We start from the raw sequence: 12,359 nt of genomic DNA on the forward strand, positions 1-12,359 counted from the left end.
CTCTATATGTCAGCCCTGCGACAGACTGGAGACCTGTCCAGGGTGAACCCTGCCTTCACCCATTGACAGCTGAGATCGGCTCCAGCCCCCCGTGACCCTTAACTGGATAAGAAGGTTACGGAAAATGGATGGATGGAATTCAGAATTGTGGTTGTGAATAGTTTGAATAATCAGCTTACTGTTACTTTGTTAAGATGCCAGAAGTGACTCACCAGCTACCTTGTGAATGCAACGTTACCATAACTGATGGAGAGAATGGCAAAAAATACAAAACACATCACCCAAGCAGTAGTACAAATTCTCCATTAAGCTTAATTCTTGCATTGGAAAGGAGGAGTGAGAGTGGGCTGCTGATGAATTATCCCCTAAATCTCTCCTCCACACTATCTTCTCTCTCCATCCTCCTCCCTCTTCTTTTCCTCCTCCTTCTGCTCTGTTCGCCCTCCACTCTACTTCTCACCCCTCCATCCTCCTTCCTTCTCTCTTCTTCCTCATCTGATGCAAGGATTCTCTCTCTCTCTCAGCAATGCCGATGTTAGAGTCGATGAACTTCCTTGTCCATAATGAAGCAAGACCTGCTATTGTCCAGGATGTCCAATGTGTTCTCACAGAAATATGTGAAATGACTACAACCTGTTAAAAGTGAATTACGTTGTGGCGGCACTTAATGTGTCAAATTCCATGTTGGCACCACGGAAACAATTCTACGTTAGATTAAGTAACATAGTTAGCTTCAAGGCTACTAGGTTATTTATCAACAGAGTATAATAGGGCCGCTCAACGAAATGCAGTTTGTCGTCTCATTTGGCTACACAAGAAAATCAAAAAACAAATCTATATAATGCGGTGCTACGTCATCTGATACTTCTGTATGTCTTGCCAGATGACAGCAGGGTGAACAGGCTGTGGCTGAGTGGGTTTATCTTTTTATATAATTTGAGCTCATCAATATCACAAACGCGTCACAAACGTTACTTAAAAATGACTCAACAAATCTTTGAGACACAAACAAACGTCTGTTTGTTGAAAGTCTTGAGTTATTTTGACCCATCCTGCCCTCCATACTGTAAGTCGTCTTTCTCACTCTTCATACTACATCACCAGCTCTGAGCGTTGCCTAGTAAATTGGATGCATTTAATGTATGTGTCCACCATGAAAAGAACCCTAATTGACTTTGCATTGGTATTGTTTCTTTGGTGTCAACACGTCATTTTACCCCGTGACATGCCATCACAATGTAATGCGGGACAAGGTCATTTCATGTATTTCTGTGAGACAGGTTGGGGTGTCGGTGGAGTAAAGGTAACAAGCGGGGATTGGTTGATTTTATGTGACAGGTGGGCGGTGTCCTCCGTGATGACCCGCCAGAACCAGATCCCAACTGAAGACGGCAGCAGGATCACTCTGGCCCTGATCCCCCTCTGGGACATGTGTAACCACACAAATGGACTGGTAAAGTCTTTATCCAACACTCACATGTGCTCGCATACACTATGGTTGTTTTCATTAACATCACAACGAAATGTGTTATGATTGCTGATATGCAGATCACCACCGGCTACAACCTGGAGGATGATCGCTGTGAATGTGTGGCGCTGCAGGACTACAAGGAGAATGAACAGGTCAAGATACTTTTACTACTCCCACTTAGGTCTTTATTGTCTCAACTGCTATTGATGTTGGCAGCAAAGTAAGAGAAGGAGAGACAGAGGTGAAAATGATCATTTTAGAAGTTGTTGCTGACCTCAGGGTTCCCCTACACTATAATCAGCAGGTGGCAAGCAAACACACCACACAAGCTTAGATTATGAGGAGTTGTAGCATTTATTCACAGACAAACAGCCGAAACTGTACACACAATAGAACATTCACAGCGATACCATTGTTGCTAATTTCATACTCACCGTCACACTCACGCTCCCTCTCTCCACCCCACACACACCAATGTTATGCAGATTCAGCTAGACGGTGAGGTGATCCTGCTTTTGCTGGTGGACCAGAGGAGGAGCTCCCTCCCATCTGCTCTTCTCCCTCCTCTTGATTGCTTTGTTTTACAATGTTGGTCTTATTGTACAGATTCACATACACTGTGTCTGCTGCAGCAACCTTTTCAGAAAACCCACCAGTGTACCTCAACTAAAGCATCATGGGAACGCTGATGAAAAAAACGCAAATAATGTTTGTCTTATATAGAAATAAACTATAAAAAATAGTAAGATGACAAAATCCATCACATTTTTTTTTTTACTTATACATATTTTGACAAGGAGCCTTCAATTGTATGAATGAGCTAGTCTTACAGCATGTTAAGTGCTACTGACATGCTTATTGATGACATTTTCCAAATAAATTATGAACGTAACAATACACAGCATGCTTAAATGAAGCGAAAGATGAGCGGAGGCAGTCTATGGTTCAAAGGGTTAAAATGCTGTGTATTAATAGCTCTTAAAGAAAACATCAAGAGACGTGATGATAATGTTGCTGATGCTGATAATGTACTCTTCCTGTAGATTTACATCTTCTATGGCACACGATCCAATGCCGAGTTTGTCATCCACAACGGCTTCTTCTTCCAAGACAATGCCCACGACAGAGTGAAGATCAAGCTGGGCGTCAGTAAGAGCGAACGCCTCTACGCCATGAAGGCCGAAGTGCTGGCACGAGCCGGCATCCCAGCGTAAGTTCCAACTCCTCCTTTTGTCACGAGGCTGTCCACGACTAACAGTCCTTCTCTTTCCTCTCTACTGCAAATACAGCGTCTGCGCTCAGAAGGGAATGAATCTGCAAACTCAGCCAGAAGCGTTTTACTCTAAAGCTGTTAATGTGGGTCAAGGAGAGCTTCAGGTTCAAGACTTAACTCCACACTGCCGGGATGCACTCTTTCTTTTTTCTTTTTTTTCCCAACAGTAGATCAACAGTAGGCCCCCTTTGGCGTAATTGAAGCACAAAATAAAAATGTTGCAGCAGGTTTCTTTTCTTTTTCTCCCCCACCCCACCAAGTATCAATTTGCCATCCGCCCCAACACTTTAATCACCAAGAAGCTTAATCATTTTATCATTAGCCCCTTAATTGTATGCAGCATTCTCTGCTCTGCAATTTTAATCAGACGCCTTTTAATCTCTTATTGATGACAGTCTAAATCTCAACAGTGGAAATTAAATGAAACAATCCCTGTTGTTGCCGCGACGCTCTATTAAACTGACAGATATGCTCATAGATCATTTTCAAAGGAAACCGCAACTGATTTAGTGTCGGGCCTCGCTGAGATGTTGAGCGGCTGCCGTCGTCACACTCTTTTTACAACGTGGAAATCCCTCTTTTACTCCTACTTCATTTCTGTTTGATAAGTGGAATTAAGTAAGCATATCTGACTATTCATTTTCAAATTTGTAATTTACTCTTCCTGTTAAGTCCACAAATACTGTACATTAGAGAACAGCATTTTCTACAGAGGGTTCACGTTCCTGAGCTGGCTGCTCTATCTCTGGAGCAGTGGACACATAGATCAGTTCATAGGAGTGGGGAGGCGGCTTTAAGGCGTTAGTGTGTTACCGATCGCCACATCGATCACTTTGCTGAAAATATGGAGAACCTATTGTCCTCTGTGTGCTGTTATGAAGGGGAATGGATTTTACTGAGACCTGAATCACAATTGTTCCATATATTTTCTGTAACTCTGCTGACTGTCACAATCCTGAGGACTATTCCAAAACAATAACATTAGTATTAAGTTTAGAGACACAAGAAAGACAAGAGTTTGATTTGATCTAAAAGGTGGATGTCCAGGCAGAGGTGTGTCCTCATTGGTGCATTTTAGACTCGTTGTTGTGCAGAATATTATTTTGTGTAAAAGCTTCAGATTTCAGATTTGTTGTTTCTTCTTCTTCTTTTGTATTTGTTTTAAAGATCCCTGTACCCCAAATTAAACAAACAAAATAATCAAACCACAAAGGCTGGATTTGGCTTAGGGAATATCTACAACTATACAGTTGTTATTGTATAGTATTTTATATATTTTTATAGTATTTTTTTTTTTTGTCCTTCTCTGTTAAAAGTGAAAAGGTTGGCATGCCGACAGCTCTAATGCTCACTAATGAACATGTGGCCTGTTGTCTTGTTAGTTTAACCTGTACATGAACAGAAATATTTCAAAATCGGCTTGTGATTTAAATGGGAGTTACATTGTGGCACTGTTTCTTGTTGGCAGGTAATTCATCCGCTCAGCACTCAGATTGCCTGAATCAGTCGATGAGCACAGGTTTTGGATAAATAGATGTACTTTAGTACAACCAAATTGGGAAATCATTGTGTTCCAGCACCGGGTGGTCCAGGCATTACACAAGAACAGTAAATACACATTAAATATACATATCAACACTCGAGATATATCTGTTTGTTCAAAGGGGGGTAAAGGCGGATGCAATGGGGGCAGTGGGGTTGTGTGGAAGTTTGGGTGAGTGATGGAGGTGAGGTGGAGGAGACGGCTAAGAGCTGTGAAGTAAACCAGTTGAAGAAGCAGAAACAGCTGAGTTTTCTTCCCTTCATTCCAGTCCACACCCTCGTGTTGTTGCTAGAGTTCGTTTTCCAGCCACTGACTGGAGGAGGCCTTTGTAGCTCCTCAGCTTTGTCGTTAAGCTAAGCTAAGCTAGGCTAACCACGCCCTGACTCCAGCTCTGTACTGAATACAGTCATGAGATTAATATCCATCTAACGCTCAGAAAGAAAGCGAGTAAGCCCATTTCACAAAATGTTGAACTATTCCCTTAAGTTCTCGCTGCATTTTTTTTGCTTCTCCCAGTTCAAAACGTTTATAACATTCAGCTTTTTTGCTATTTAATTAGTCCCTTATAAGTTATCCTACATGTGTTATAGGTAAACAATTCACATATTGTCTTTTTGATTCTTGGATGTGTATATTGATTAATTGTTAAAATGTTGGTTGTATGTTTTGTTTCCAGGTCCTGTATCTTTGCTCTGCACTGTAATGAACCCCCCATTTCAGCCCAGCTCCTAGCCTTCCTCAGAGTCTTCTGCATGACAGAAGGTAAGACGCTGACAGATACTAGCAAACACTCACACACACAGACACTGAAAAAAACAGCAGCAGGACATTCCCCATGGAAACTCAAAGCCACAAACATGGAAGCACACTCTAAAACAAACAGCACCACAGTTTCTGATGCTCCTCCTAGACTGTTGTCGAGCTACTGCTTCCTGCTCACGTCAACGGAGGAAAAGAGGCGGAGAGGAGGTGGAGGTGGATGTGGAAGGTAAAGGGAGGGAAAGAGCAAGGCCTGTCCATTCCTGGGCTGGTTAACTGATTAAGGCAGGCCACCAGATGTGTGGAGGGAGCAATCCACCGGGGGATTTACAATATTCATCGTCATGTATGCAGAATGGCAGCGGTGTCAAAAATCCCCAACGAGGCCACATCCTCCTCTGTCACGGGGCTCATCTTCAGGACCCGCTTGATATATTATTCAATATTTTTGCAGCATGTAAATTTTTGAAAATGCTCGTCTTTGTTTGTGTGTGTGTGTGTGTGTGTGTGTGTGTGTGTGTGTGTGTGTGTGTGGTGTGTGTGTGTGTGTGTGTGTGTGTGTGTGTGTGTGTGTGTGTGTGTGTGTGTGTGTGTGGGGTGGGGAGGTATCATCTCTTGCTTGAGTGTGTGTTGACATTTCTTAACAGATGTGACTTGATGGAATAGTGTGCGCTCACAAGCAGGGAGATGTAGTTCCCCTCTTTCACCTGACCGTGTAACAAAGCCAAGCTTACATTTATTCTCTCCACCTGTTGAAAGACCAACCCAGTCTGTGCACAATCACTGGCCCTTCTAGCTTCTTTTCCTTCTTCTCTTTGCCAATCCAGTTCAGCCAGAACTTTTTCAAAAATGATCAAAAAAATCAATCTCGTCCTGCTTGAACTTTGCCTTTGAAATGTAACCATTGACTTCTCTGGTCTGCGTATCGTAAACGGTTTAGTCTGATGTTATAGGAATCAGACCGGGTGACATGCTTAAGAATAACTATATAGAAATAGCTAATGTTTTGTTTACTTATGTAGGTCATATAGAGGCATCAGTATTAAATAGACTGTCTCATAACCAATTAGAAGTTCCCTGTAGTTACTCTAAAGAGAGCACATTAAACAAAAAACGGCTAAATATTTCATTTTTACCAATTATAGAATTGTTGCTTTAGCTCCAGCCGTAAATGGAACCAGTCATCCGTTACTTTCCCAAGAGACAATACAGATGTGTGTAGCATTACTTCACTAAAAAAGGTATGGAAGCGGATGAAACTAGTAGCTAGTATCTCTTTGAAAAGTGTATGAGCATTGAATCTGAGGACTACTTGTCTTTCCATCCATCGCTTTTTGTTGATAGGCCAGATTCTGACCATCATCAGGACCATTTCTGATCGGGGCTGTTTTAAAAACAAGTGAAACTATATGTTTTTCTTTGGTCTATTCCAAAGCTTTGGACCCATGAAGACCTCTACTCTGACAGCAAAAAGTTTGCCTCTACAATGTTACATATTTATAAAAGGGAAGAAGAAATAAGCTGCCTTTCTGCAGGTTCAGATTTTGTGAACCTATAACCTCTTTAGAGTCAATGTTGCTCACCTCCAGTACAGGTCTTTCATAACTTGCAGGTGTGTTTTTTTTGTTTTTGTTTTTGAAGAATGCTACCATTTATTTTGCTTTCAGAGGAACTGAAGGACTACCTGCTGGGAGATGGTGCGGTCAATAAGATCTTTACTCTGGGCAACAGCGAGTTCCCTGTCAGCTGGGAGAATGAGATCAAGTTGTGGACTTTCCTTGAGACCCGAGCCGCTCTTCTTCTCAAGACCTACAAGACCACCTCACAGGTCAGTCGGCTGGAGTTTAAGTGAGGTTTAAAGTTGCCATAGGCAGGGTGTCAAGGGTTCAGTATGGTTCAAACTAACTGGATCATACAAAGGTTTGATGGCCACAATCGAACGCATAATTGTTGGAATGAAGATTCCAGAAAGTCACAAAAGTGGTAGGATACAGCTACCCCAATGCTGAAGTGTTTTGAAGATCTGACAAGCGCTAATTGAATATGTGTGGTTGAATTTCGTATTCTTTACTTTGTTGTGACCATTGCTCATCCCCCTCTTTCTTCCCATTTCCTTGACTTTATTAAAACTGGCCCGGTCTCTTCTAGGAGGACTGCTCCATGCTTGAGAAACCTGACCTATCTCTCCATTCTCGCGTGGCGATCCAGCTTCGGCTGGCTGAGAAGCAGATCCTAGAGAAGGCGTCAGCCAGCGGGCGTGCCAAACGTCTGCATTTTGAGAAGAAGCTGGAGGATGGCGCTCCCCTGCCTCGGTACGAGGAAAGCGATATTGCTTTGCTGGAGAACACTGACGCAGATGCAAAGCTTCCTATCATTCTACGCAAGCTTGAGGAGGTTGAAGAAGGCCAGGAGATGCAGGTGGAGGAACACAGTCACCTCCTCAATGGGGAGAAGGATGTGTTTGGTATGGATATGGAGGCTAATGGAGAGCCTGTGCAGGAGGAGACTCGGGAGAAGATCAGAAAAGATGTTTATTCAACTTTGGACTCGATTGGAAGTTCAACCCAGAGCGGCCAAAGGGAAGTGGCCAACCTAAGTGCCAGTCGAACTGAAGATGATCCCAAAGAGAACAGTGAATAAATTGATTTCACTTAATGCCACAGCTCATGCTATTTATTTATTTTTGTGTCTGTTAAATGACTCAGAAATAGAAAAGCTGATAAAAATGGAATTTGAAGTCACAGAACTGTTCTGATCTTACGTTCATCCAGCGTGGCTTTTCTTGGTTTTTCCGCTTCAGAACACATTTTAAAATGCTGCCAGTGTGTCCTTCAGCCTTCTGTGCTGAACCGCTTTTGCCTAAAATTAGCTTCTTTTCTTTTTTTTTTTACATTTGAAACTTTACATTGAATCAGCTGGAAGCCTACAGGATCGGAAGAAAGTGATGGGGGGGGGGGGCTCTGATTGTTAGGTGAGGGGAAAAACATGGAGTTAGGCAATGTTATCTCCTCAAAGCCAAAATGTCTCTTATCTTGTGAATTGGTTGGTTTATTACTGCAGTTTGTCTCCATTTATGTTCAGTCTGCTTTGAGTTGACAATCGAATATTCCCCAGTGCATTGTGGGCTGTGCTACTGAGTTAAGACCATCACTGCCCTCTACCCCCTTTTTTCTGGATGAAATCATTTCAAGCTAAACAAAAAATGATCAGTCTATGAGAATACTTGTTTTAAATGTATGGTAACTGTAATGGTTTGGCCATAATGGAAGATGGGCTTGTGCATTCCTAATGAAAATGTTATTTTTTACCATCAAATTGTACATTTTCCGTCATAACTTAGTTGCAGCCCTCGTCAAGAAACATCTAATCACGTTTAACTGTGTGTTTTTAAAAAGTATATTTATGAATGTACCCAGTTTACCTTGCAGTGATTACTTGTGGATGTCACCCAAAGGGAGTGATGAGTAACCCAGTGATCACTGAGAAACCCATATGCTCCACGAGGACGCAGTGACACAGAAGACCATTTGATTTAGAGTTAGTTTCAACATTATACGGAAGCAGTGTCAGAAGGTTTCTACTCTCTTTAGTTAGTTTTAATAAGTAAGTCTGGCCACAATAACTCTGTGCACTGACGTGAAGAGCCACTGCTGACTGAGTCCCTGACAGTCAGTACATTTTGGCCATCATTTCTATCAGATGTGGTTGTAGGTACTTCCAGTCAAACCCATTCACATAAACCACTGATTTGGTTGTGAATAAGAACAGTAAAATTCAAACATCATAACCTGAATTGTCCATTAACTCGCCCATTGTGTGCCTAGCTCTACTAAAGTTGTGCAGAGACACAGATTTGTTCATAATGTTACTGTTTGAAGCTCAATGGCAAAACATGATTGATATGGATTGACAAAATGATCTCAAGTCAAGGTCCACCCACTAGTTTTTCTGAGCTTTTGACCACATTGCAGAGCCTTCATTGGAACAAACGGTTCCAGTTGGTTAAGGTGATAACAAGTGGTTGTATGTAGGGCGGCCCCCGAAACATGCTTCCAGTCTTCAGTGGAGAAGACCCGGGTCAACTCACATTTAGTTGAATTGTTGCACTTTTTGCATCTGCTTCAGCGTTCACAGAGCAACACCTCATACCAGCGTGGCACACTATAAATTATACACCCAAACACAAAGACTGATGGAAGTAGAGAGGGAGGATGGAAAGGTTTCTGTCCACTGCGCTGACGCTCTCACTTCCTGTGCTGAACGCATCGAAGTCAGCTTAACTACTTCTGAACCAGACGCTGGTCCAAACCTTCTGCTGCCGTCCAGTGTGCCTCGGTGTTCTGCTGAACTTTCAGCTGCCAAACAGGAGTGAGAATTTTACAACTGATCCATGGGTGAAGCACTGGGATGTTTTCACACATCTAACGATCAGCAAAGGCATTACAATAGGAGTGGTACTGGTAACACATTAGGTTCATGTAGGCTGGTGTAACAGTTTAGTGTGAAACTCAACTATAACTTGGCCGAGGCCATGAACGATATATCTCTCAGATTTAGAGGTAAGGTGGAATGAAAAAAAAATCAACCTCAGTAATAATGTTGAGTGTAAAGTGTCACTGGAGTCCCTGTGCAGACTCTGAGTGGACGGAATATGCTGACTGTGGCGGGCCTTTATTGGTAATGGTGGACTTTGACCTCTTCCCAGTCCACTTCCCAATCAGGGTGAAAGTCAGTGATTGCCTGGAGAAAGACCAAGATTCACACCAGACACCAGGGACTAGAGAGGTTACCTTCTCCAGCCATATGCAACCAGCGATCATGTGCTCAAAGTGCCATATTTACTGTTGGTCACATGATGACATCTGAAGCAGCTCTAGGGAAACTGAGCCAGAAATATGTGGTTGAAAGCCCCTGAAGACGTTTGTCAGTGAACCTTTAAGTTAAGATTATCTTTGACAAAATACTGTTTCCAAACAGAATACAGCACAACTGCATTAGAGTAGAACTGTTTCACTATATCTTCAGTAAAGCTGAGCTTTATTTAAATAGTACGTAACCTAGGCCAAACTTACACAATCTTTTCTGGTTCTCTCCTCCTCTTATTCAAGTTCCTTAGAAGGAAATGATATAGCCATAAAATAAAGACATAATTGTTTCAAATTTAAACTGTTTTAGTCTACTATACCCTTTAAAATTGGTTGAACAGAGTGAACCATGCACTACTTTTGTTCATTAATAGAATCCCGTTCGACTGAAAGAATCATTCTTAGCGGGTTATTATAAGATGGCTTTGCAATGAATAAACCCAGAATTAAAATGTCTTTAAACCCAGGCTACCGTCTCACCGATAGCGAATAATTCTAAACCTCAAAGCGGTGTATCTCTTTGTACCTGATCTACTGTGACTCAGTGAACCTTGACTCCGGCCTGGTGATTTAACTCGACCTCCTGAAATGTGACTTGGGCTCCCTCCCGAGTTAACCCGTAAGGTTCTGAAGGCTCGATGGTGGTGATAAATGATCGCTGCCACAGTGTTTCCTCTTCTAGTGGTATGCATTGATATGACCGAAACTAAAGGTTCTGTTTACCTTGGGTCAGATCCGTAGGACCACTTTGTACAACACGATGCTCTTGTTTTGTATCACCTTTAATGTGTCACTTGTCTTTCTGTGGCTCGAGCACTTTTTCCATCACATTTTTATGAATCATGTTCTTTTAACAACCTTCTTGGAAACACACAGTCTGCTTGCTGCTTTTCTAAAAACATCTGTGTGTGTGCGTGTGTGCGTGCGTGTGTGTGTGTGTGTGTGAACTAGTCCTGGGTTTATTGTTCTAAGCTGAACCGGACCCTATACCATGTCACCCATTTGACCAGGTTTCTGTAGGCTTAAAATGACCCAGAGTGTACAGTGAAGCTGAAGCTGATAAGGAAATTGTCCTGAAGCTGTCGGAGATTAAACTTCATCTCACTTCTCACCTCTTGTGTTTAATGTTGTTTTTCAACCTTTGATCTTGCGATCAAGCCATATCCTCCTCCAGACATGAGGTCATCAGTCTTCTATTAGTCCTCTCCTTTCTGCTTTTGTTGCGGGGGAAAAGGTTTATTTAATGTATTTTCCCCTTTTTGCCCCCTGGCCCTATTACCAATTTATAAAAGAAACATTATCTTAAATCATTTAATTCAGGGCAATTAAATTTTGAAATGCTCCATTCATAATTCATGGCTCTCTAGGATAAAACCCCTTTAATCCTTGAATATATTATAATAATGGGCATTGGGGTGGGCAGCAGAGAGCGAGGCATGTCCAGTATTGTTAGTACTCGCTGTGTCAGTGCTGGAGCAGACCTGGGACCAGCACTCCCAAGTAATCCTGCCCAATGAATTATAAACTGCCATCCATATTAATATACGATGGCAGCAGCAATGGTCGGGCCCATCTCATTGTGGGACGGCACCAAAGTGTTTACTGGTGTCACGCTGGTGATGCTGGGCGGAGGAGGGGTGGGGTTAGAGCGCCGGCGTTTTAAGAGGTTTTAGAGAGTGAGCGGTGATTGAAGGGGTGATGGACAGATGCATTGTTACGTTGCTTTCTGCCATGTGCTCGCCAACAAGGAGATAGTCTTATAGTGTATTTTCAGAAAAAGGCATAACCTTGCTACATAAGAATTATGACAAAAGAAAAAGATGGAATATTATAAGAAAAAGTCACAATGTTTTGAGAAATAATAATAATAATAATAATCGATCCTTTATTAGTCCCACAATGGGGAAATTATTTCTCTGCATTTAACCCATCCCGGAGGAGCAGTGGGCTGCAATGAAGCGCCCGGGGAAAAGCGGTTTGCGATGGCCGGGAAAGTCATACTTAAGTATAAGGTGAAATGTTATATGACACCGTATTTCCTCCATAGACTTCATTTGAACGAGCTGCCCAGGTATAAATGAACAGCTACCAAAGTAAGTTTTGGGACCCATTTTAGCATTTTTTTAAATCCTTTTTTTTATCCGTCTGAGAGTGCCGCTTATCCAGGATCTAGTAACTAGTGAACTCTCCTCTGTACCTCTGCGATCAGGAGAAGGGTCTGCTGACATCGCACATGCTCCGTGGAGAAAAAAACGAATCCAGAGTTGATAAAGGATTAGGGAAAACCTCAGCACAAATATCTCCAAAACTGATGCATTCAAGTTACCTTGGATAAGTTAGTCTATATATGTTCTCAACACAACCCTGTCAATCTTGGAAACCCAACTCTATAAATAGGATATTAGCAAGCCTGTAAGGAGCCCAGCTAATAAAGATGGCTATGCATTC

General features: G+C 42.2%; 1 protein-coding gene across 3 annotated transcripts in view; it reads left to right on the forward strand.

The window, feature by feature from the left end:
• setd3 (SET domain containing 3, actin histidine methyltransferase) overlaps positions 1 to 8,004 on the forward strand; it is a 30,005-nt gene extending 22,001 nt beyond the window's left edge. For all 3 annotated transcript variants that reach the window (XM_054614188.1, XM_054614190.1, XM_054614189.1), the window contains exons 8-13: positions 1,339 to 1,453; positions 1,549 to 1,623; positions 2,515 to 2,681; positions 4,964 to 5,049; positions 6,714 to 6,874; positions 7,195 to 8,004. In XM_054614188.1, coding sequence (XP_054470163.1) covers positions 1,339 to 1,453; positions 1,549 to 1,623; positions 2,515 to 2,681; positions 4,964 to 5,049; positions 6,714 to 6,874; positions 7,195 to 7,686 — 1,096 coding nt within the window. In that variant the 3' untranslated portion in view covers positions 7,687 to 8,004. The remainder of the gene's footprint in view (positions 1 to 1,338; positions 1,454 to 1,548; positions 1,624 to 2,514; positions 2,682 to 4,963; positions 5,050 to 6,713; positions 6,875 to 7,194) is intronic.
• Positions 8,005 to 12,359: the final 4,355 nt, after the last annotated feature.

Source organism: Anoplopoma fimbria, chromosome 15 (genome assembly GCF_027596085.1).
Source record: "Anoplopoma fimbria isolate UVic2021 breed Golden Eagle Sablefish chromosome 15, Afim_UVic_2022, whole genome shotgun sequence".
NCBI lineage: Eukaryota > Metazoa > Chordata > Actinopteri > Perciformes > Anoplopomatidae > Anoplopoma > Anoplopoma fimbria.